At 44.2% G+C, this 7,523-nt stretch overlaps 1 protein-coding gene across 2 annotated transcripts; it reads left to right on the plus strand.

Annotated features, from left to right (window-relative positions):
- The first annotated feature begins 4,464 nt into the window (after positions 1–4,464).
- Positions 4,465–6,666, plus strand: LOC124664370 (60S ribosomal protein L10a-like). 2 transcript variants are annotated; one of them, XM_047201995.1, is made up of 6 exons: positions 4,465–4,565; positions 4,695–4,723; positions 5,310–5,529; positions 5,765–5,930; positions 6,096–6,301; positions 6,437–6,666. In XM_047201995.1, exons 2-6 carry the CDS (start codon positions 4,719–4,721, stop codon positions 6,488–6,490), a joined length of 651 nt encoding a protein of 216 aa, XP_047057951.1. In that variant the 5' UTR covers positions 4,465–4,565; positions 4,695–4,718; the 3' UTR covers positions 6,491–6,666. The 2 variants fall into 2 exon arrangements, with proteins under 2 accessions (XP_047057951.1, XP_047057893.1); XM_047201937.1 differs by having other exon boundaries at positions 4,484–4,570.
- Positions 6,667–7,523: the final 857 nt, after the last annotated feature.

Below are 7,523 nucleotides of genomic sequence, written 5' to 3' on the forward strand. Positions count from 1 at the left end.
CACAAATTGGAGAAGATAACCATCTAGCTACTGCTATGGACCCATAGTTCAGGGTTGAACTACTCACGCATCACTTCGAAGGCGGGCATAGCGATGTAGATGCCTCAAGCGATGATTTCCCCCTCCGGCAGGGTGCCGGGAAGAGCTTCAGAACCCACCCGAGATGGGTTCTGCAATGGCGGCCACGGTGGAACTTTTCGTGGATGGAGGCTCGGGTATCCAGGGTTTTCCCGAGATCGTGAATAAATAAGCGGAGGGAGATGTCGGTGGAGGCCAGGGTGGCCCACACCACCCCTAGACGTGGGCCAGGGCTAGGCCGCGCCTAGGGCTGGCGTGGCCGCCCTGCTGCCCCCCTTCGACTCCCCTCTGGACTCTGTCTTCGTTACGGAAAAATATTGACTTCGGCTTTTGTTTCGTCCAATTCCGAGAATATTTCCTGTACAACTTTTCTGAAATACAAAATAGCAGAAAACATGAACTGGCACTGTGGCATCTTGTTAATAGGTTAGTGCCAGAAAATGTATAAAGGTGCAATGAAGCATGAGCAAAACATATATAAATTAGTATAAAACAAGCATGGAGCATCAAAAATTATAGATACGTTTGAGACGTATCAAGCATCACCAAGCTTAACTCCTGCTCGTCCTCGAGTAGGTAAGTGATAACAAAATAATTTTTAAGGTGACATGAAGCCAACAAAATCTTGATCAAGCATTGTAAAGCATTGTGAGCTGGGATCAAAGTAGTCTAAACATAGGCATGATAGATATGATTCTAACAATAGAACTTAGCAACTATATTATAACATGAAGAGTAACTCAAACAAAGGATCATGAATAATAGTGCATTGAAAGCAACTGTTTGTTTATGAGCATAGAGAAAACATAACAAAGTGGTACTCAACATGTCCTTTATGAAGTAGCAAAACATAAATGCTAGGACACCTTCAAAGTTCAAAGGGTGGCTAGATACAAGTAATTTAAGAACAAGCAATAGCCATAATCATGAATCAATCAATAATAATTTCATGATGCATTTGATCCCCAAAAGTTCTTCAAGGTTGAAGTGTATTGTTGGGCTATCAGTTTTTCCCATCTTTCTTTGATAGCATTCCACAAAATTGCAACTTTGCCATCATGGTTAGAGATTGCAGCACGGTTTTCATTTTTCAACACTGAAATATAATTATGTCTGCAGTGTTTTGTGGCATTAGTGTGAAAGAATCGAGTATTTGCATAACCATGCTTAACCCATTTTATTTTCCCTCTCATTTTCATCATACGACGTGAACTCGCCATTGTGGGACACCTACGACCACATTGAGTTCGACCCGAGGCGCCGCTTGAGGTTCCTAGGTGACGATAAGCTCGTCTATCGTCCTCTTCCCGCGTCAGAAGTGAAGATGGAGGACGCGGACAAGTCGCCAACGCCCGAGGATGGCGTCTTCAATGGTGGTGACATCCCAGGCCGGGAAACCCGGGACAACACAGACGATTACCTAGGCTACCTCGCCTACCGGGCGCAAAAGGCCAACGAGGAGGGCACATAGGAGAATCTCCCTTCCATGCCGGAGGAGGCGATGAGGCTTGCCATCTTCATCTCTAGGCTGCTAGAGCTACTGCACCCAGAGTCGTGTTACGCTGTCGCCCACATGCTGGTGGGGATTTCGGAGGAAGAGACTGTGAGGATTGCCTTGGAGGCCTCACGTGCAATGCCACATCCACCCCCCCCCCCCCCCCCCCCCCCCCCCCCGCCAAGGACAAAATGGGATTAGTGGCCTACGCCTGCTGTGGCTGCCCCCTCCGTTACCACTAGTATTCCCTCCGACGGTGTCGGCTCCCAACTGGCCGTGGGAGATCCCGCCCTTCATCGACCTCACCCACCTGTCCATCGACGAGAAAGGGTAGTCTAGGGTTCGGAGGCCCATTTTAAATATATTTTGTAATGTTTCCCTCTTTTTTCCCTACTAGATTTCATCAATGAAATTTATGGGATTTTTGCGTCGATCCACTGGCAGCCTCCGACCCAAACAGCCAAAGGAGGCAGCGCTGCCGATTTTGTTTCCGGGGCCTGACACAAACATACAAAAACAAACACATTTCATATAAGTTGTCCAAAATTCGGATGCCCTTAGAATGTCATGTCCCGTTTAATCCTAGAGGATTTGGAACCCCTACCAAATACTCCCTACATTTCATATTAGTTGTCCCAAATTTGGATGTATCTATACACAAAATATATGTAAAAATACATTCGAATCACTGTGAATTAATATCGAGCAGAATAATTTTTTTAAAATAGCTTTGGCTGACATGAAAAATAAAAAATTATAACATGAGATTTAAATGGATGAGATTTCCATTAAAATATAGTACAATACAATCCTATAAGAAAAATTCCTATGCATTTCTAAGGATTTCAATCATATGAACAAAACGGTCCACATATAAAAAAATTCCTAAGAATAAAAGGTGTACAATATTTCTATAACATTTCTTTAAATCAAATGAGGCCTACATCTTTTGCGGAAGTTGATCCGTGGATAACAGGATACTGAACCAGCTCGTTCACGATTCTAGGACACACAACTTTATTATTTGATTTTTACCAAGAATTAGTCAATATCAATTTTGCGTACTCCTTCCGTCTCATTAAATTGCTTTGTTTCATAAAAGATATTTTAACTTTGTCTAAATTCAGATAGTATCTAGATATATTTAATTTTTCAAAAATCTAAAACATCTTTAAAGGAACATAAAGCAATATAATTAATATAAAGCTCAATTTTTCAATCAAAGGAAAAAACTTCTGAAAACGCATGCATCTTATTCATTAAAATGAAAAGGTAAGCATAACATACGATGGAATGTCGCCTGCCCAAACCCACCTCTCACCGGCCATCCATGACCCTGTATTTCCCTTGACAAATCTAACCCAGGGGCGAAACTAATTCCTTGTCTATCCTCTTGCAAAACTATTTCAAAACCTAACCCCTTGGTTCGATGCTATCGAAAATGTAGCTAAATTTGTGCAAGTCAGCGTCAAAGAGGAGCAGAAGAAGACCGGTGCCAAGCCGCTAGGCTGCATGGCGCCGAAGTGAGGTACTCGCAATGGAAATGGTGCCAAACTATCTAGGATGCTTACGTGTTGATTTTTCTTGGTGATCATCATCGACGCGGATTGGATTTCAAAATATATTTACTGGAAGGCGAGATGAGAAATTATTTTTGCCTAGTAATCAGATTTGTCGATAATTATCATAACCTTAGAGCAACAAATTACACGGACCAAAACACACCGACGCAAGCGATTATATCATTAAGCTCACGTTGTGTCGTCACCCACCAAACTAAAACAAACCAGTAGGGTACGTAGGGATTGTTCTTTTCTGAACATGATTTCCATGTGCAGTCCAGCCGCGGCCTTGTCACCGTTGATATCCCCTCGAGTATAGCTTATTATTTTGTTTTGGCCTTTTGTGACATTGAAACTAAAAACGCTTGCTTGGAACGAGAGTGTTGGCCGTTGGGGGCACATGGTTAATTATCGTGACCGGATTGATCAGAAGACTTGTAAGATGCTTCACTGCCTGCGTTTCCAAGGTGCATTTGTCCATGGAACGAAACGATGCGTGCACGGTAAATCCAGGGTGGCAGCTCAAGTTTTTAAAACCTAGGTCAAGCATATTCCTCATGCTACGTATAGGGATTAAAGCGGCACCGGATTCGTTCCATTTTATAGTTAAAATCAGCTAGGCTAGTTGTAACTTTTTAGCAAATTAGTTTAGTTTAATAGGTAATGCTCATGGCTTATGTGGGATGCCGCTTGTAACCCTAATGCTATGCAACAAAGCAACAAATACGATGTAGTTAAAGCGCCTCGGTATTTTTTAGAGCGTGTTTCCTCATTTCCCCGTCTAGAGCTCAGAGATGCGTATTGTTGTTTGCTCGCCTATCATTCTTAAACTATGACGGGCTTGGGCAAGCAGGTAAAACTAATGACATCTCTAGATCACGACGGAAAAAAAACTTGAATTTTGGTCTTCCCAAGTGTGTCAATGAGTCATGGTTGTGTGAGCAAACGAAAACACACAAAATCTCAAAAAAAGCTGTGAACAAGCCCGGTTTTCTTTAGCCGTCGAAACTTGGCTCAAAGTGCTTCAACTCTGGTAATGGTAAAGTGTACAACTCTGCAATTTGGGGAGGAAATGTATTTTTTAGGAAAGAGAACAGCCACGGGCCACGGACCGCAGAATCCATTCGCACCACCGCTTAACACAAGGGGCCCAGCCCCATCCGAAATCTTCAACTTACCAGACGGCCCATAAATATTAGTTCAATCCTTCAGTGTTTGGACCCAATAAGGCCCATATAATCCAGAACAACATCGGACGGCCCCGATCACTCCGCACGAGCCCACCCGAATGGCTAGGGTTTTGGCTTGCCCCACCCGTCATCTCGCCTCGCCTCGCGGTGGTGACGGTATAAAATCGCAGCCGCCGCGCCCGAGCCCTTTCTCTTCTCCTCTCCCTCCCTTCGTCCGCCGCCGCACCCTCGACAGAATCCGTAAGGTTTCCGCCGCCACCCGCCGCCCCTCTCCCTCTTTCTCCCTCGATTCGTATACTTCTCATGCGCCTGTTCCCGGTAGATCTCGGTTAATCTCACTGTTTTTGTTGGTTTGTGTTTGCCTTGCAGGGCGTCGACTGATCGGCGGCAACCATGAGGTACTTCCTACCTTCCCTCCGTCGCGTAACATCCCTTCTAGTTTGTATTAACGTTTGAATCCCGCGCGATAAAACTGTCTATTGCTCTCTGTTGATTTGCTATCGAACAATGGACAGTGTTTTAGGATACTTCGTTTGCATTTCATTATGCTGCTGCCTGTTAAATCAGTCGTGAGATCGAGTTAGATATATATTTTCCCGAGAGAGCGGGCGGCCTAAGATCTTATGCGCGAGGTTGCAGTACTGACTGTTCTAGCATAGATTCAGTAGTTTTATGAGTAGACTCTAGATCTCCTGCTTGTGTAGGACTGTTAGTGATTCGAATGTTTCAAGTTAGTATACTCTACTTTTGCGTGCGGCTGTATTCGTTTTGTATCTAGAGTTATGAGGTTGTGCTTGAGAGAGATTGAAGTTCGTCTACATGGTCAACTTGCTAGAATTTATTGCATGTTTTTTTTGTGCTATCTTAGCCATTGCAGTTACTATGTGGGGATACATCATGCTAGAACTGAGTTCTTAAGTTGCCCGAGTATACATGTTATATCCTGCCAGCACTGCGATTTTGAGTTTGTTTCACAAATTGCAGTAAGCTTTCAAGTGAGGCGGTCAAGGAGGCCATCGCCCTGATTGTCGGGGAGGCCAGGGAGAAGAAGCGCAAGTTCACTGAGACTGTTGAGCTTCAGATCGGTCTCAAGAACTACGACCCGCAAAAGGACAAGCGTTTCAGCGGCTCTGTGAAGCTGCCCCATATCCCCCGCCCCAAGATGAGGGTGTGCATGCTTGGTGATGCCTCACATGTTGACCAGGTATACTACGTCGCCACCTTGTGGGCTTTGCATTTTATGGATCAATGTTTGTTCATTTTAGATATATTCTAATTATACCATTGCAGTTTATTGGCAGTGATTGTGTCATTCATGTATCTATTACCTAATAACCTGTTTTCTTTACACAAAATTCAAATTGCCAACTACAATGTTGAATTGCCATTTTAATCAGACCATGTAGATTATTTCATACTGACTTCTAATATGTGTATAGGCTGAGAAATTGGGCCTTGACTCCATGGATGTTGAAAGTCTCAAAAAGATGAACAAGAACAAGAAGCTTGTTAAGAAGCTAGCCAAGAAGTACCACGCTTTCTTAGCATCTGAGGCCATCATCAAGCAGATCCCCCGTCTCCTCGGACCTGGTCTCAACAAGGCAGGCAAGTACTCCATTTCCTTGAATCCTAGTGCTTGTCTCTTTCCATGTGTATTCCTTAAGCTACGTTATTTTGATATGCCCACAGGAGCTGTCTATTATTGTTAATGCAATTATATTGGCTTCTCTCATGCACTGCTCTAATTGAATCATGTTGATACCACTGCAGGCAAGTTCCCCACACTGGTTAGTCACTCTGAGTCTCTTGAAGCCAAGGTCAACGAGACAAAAGCTACAGTCAAGTTCCAGCTGAAGAAGGTTCTTTGCATGGGTGTTGCTGTGGGTAACTTGTCGATGGACGAGAAGCAGATCCAGCAGAACCTCCAAATGAGTGTCAACTTCCTTGTGTCCCTTCTGAAGAAGAACTGGCAGAATGTAAGTCCTGATTTGACTTGTATTAGCAACTAAACCACACATCTTATGTTTTCTGGTTGATCCTATGGAATGCATTGACATAATCTAGCTGACGTTGCATAGATTATCTGATATCTTTGACATTGTGTTCTGTAGGTGAGGTGCCTGTACGTGAAGAGCACCATGGGGAAACGCCAGCGGGTGTTCTAAGTGGTCTCCAGTGAAGTTGATAAGATAGTGGGCTGTACTGTCGAGCTTGTCTTGAAGTTAGATCTGTTTCACTGATACCAATTTTGTGTTTATCTTAAGCGAATATGAACCAACTATTTATCTGGTGGTACTCTTTTCGAACTTATGGGAGAAATGGAACTGCCTTTCTGTTCTGATTTTGATGCTTCATGCTGTGCTGTTCTTGTCGTTGTGTAATCTTGGTTTTAGTTATGCTGCCAACTGTTGTTGTTCACTTATGTGTCTCCAATCTTCTGTTAAAATCGAATGCTTAGTGAAACTGAAATGCGGTATGTTCATCTCTTTTCATTGTAGTACATTACTCAAAATCTACAGCCAAAAACCTGCTAGCTAGACACTAGGAGATGTTAACCGCTATGTAGCCAACCCTTAGGTATGAGTAGATCTGTAGTATGGTTGATGGGTGAAATACCTTAATGACCGGCTTTGGATAGAGTGGTGGTGCTAGGGAAGTTGACGGCGAGGAGGTTGTACTTGCCGGGGAAGCAGCCCGGCGAAAATTTCCCCTTTTGACTACCCAAATTAAGACCTGGCAGAATGTGAGCCCGATCTATATTGTCTTTGAACTACACATGTTTTAGAGCATCTCCAGTTGCGGCCTCCAAACGGCACCGGATTTAGCCGGATTTAGCGTTTAGTGACGTGTTTTGTTCGTGCCGCGTCGACGCCGCTCTCCACTTGCGTCCTTCAAACAAAATCTCCAAATAAATATTAGTGTACAAAAATAAATGTTTTCATTTAAATTTGATTATATATTACAAAGTTCGAATGAAAACGGCTAGATTTCATCTAAACTCTAGCCTACTAACTGCCCGGCGGTGCGTTTGACGGCCCTGCCCGTCGTCGCCTCCCCTCCACCGCAGCTGCTGCTGCTGCGTGCGCCACCTCTCCATGCGTAGGGCGGTGGCCAGACGCCGCTGCTCCAGCAGCGCGTCGTCGCCTACCCAACCCTGTTGCGCCGCCTGGAGAGAGAGCTCGACGGCGCGGTGAATCT

Source organism: Lolium rigidum, chromosome 1 (assembly GCF_022539505.1).
Source record: "Lolium rigidum isolate FL_2022 chromosome 1, APGP_CSIRO_Lrig_0.1, whole genome shotgun sequence".
In the NCBI taxonomy this organism is placed as follows: domain Eukaryota; kingdom Viridiplantae; phylum Streptophyta; class Magnoliopsida; order Poales; family Poaceae; genus Lolium; species Lolium rigidum.

Coding starts and splice junctions, on each gene's coding strand:
- LOC124664370 (XM_047201995.1), top strand. Junction 5,931..6,095: donor ACCTGGTCTCAACAAGGCAG/GCAAGTACTCCA, acceptor ATACCACTGCAG/GCAAGTTCCCCACACTGGTT. Junction 6,302..6,436: donor TGAAGAAGAACTGGCAGAAT/GTAAGTCCTGAT, acceptor TGTGTTCTGTAG/GTGAGGTGCCTGTACGTGAA.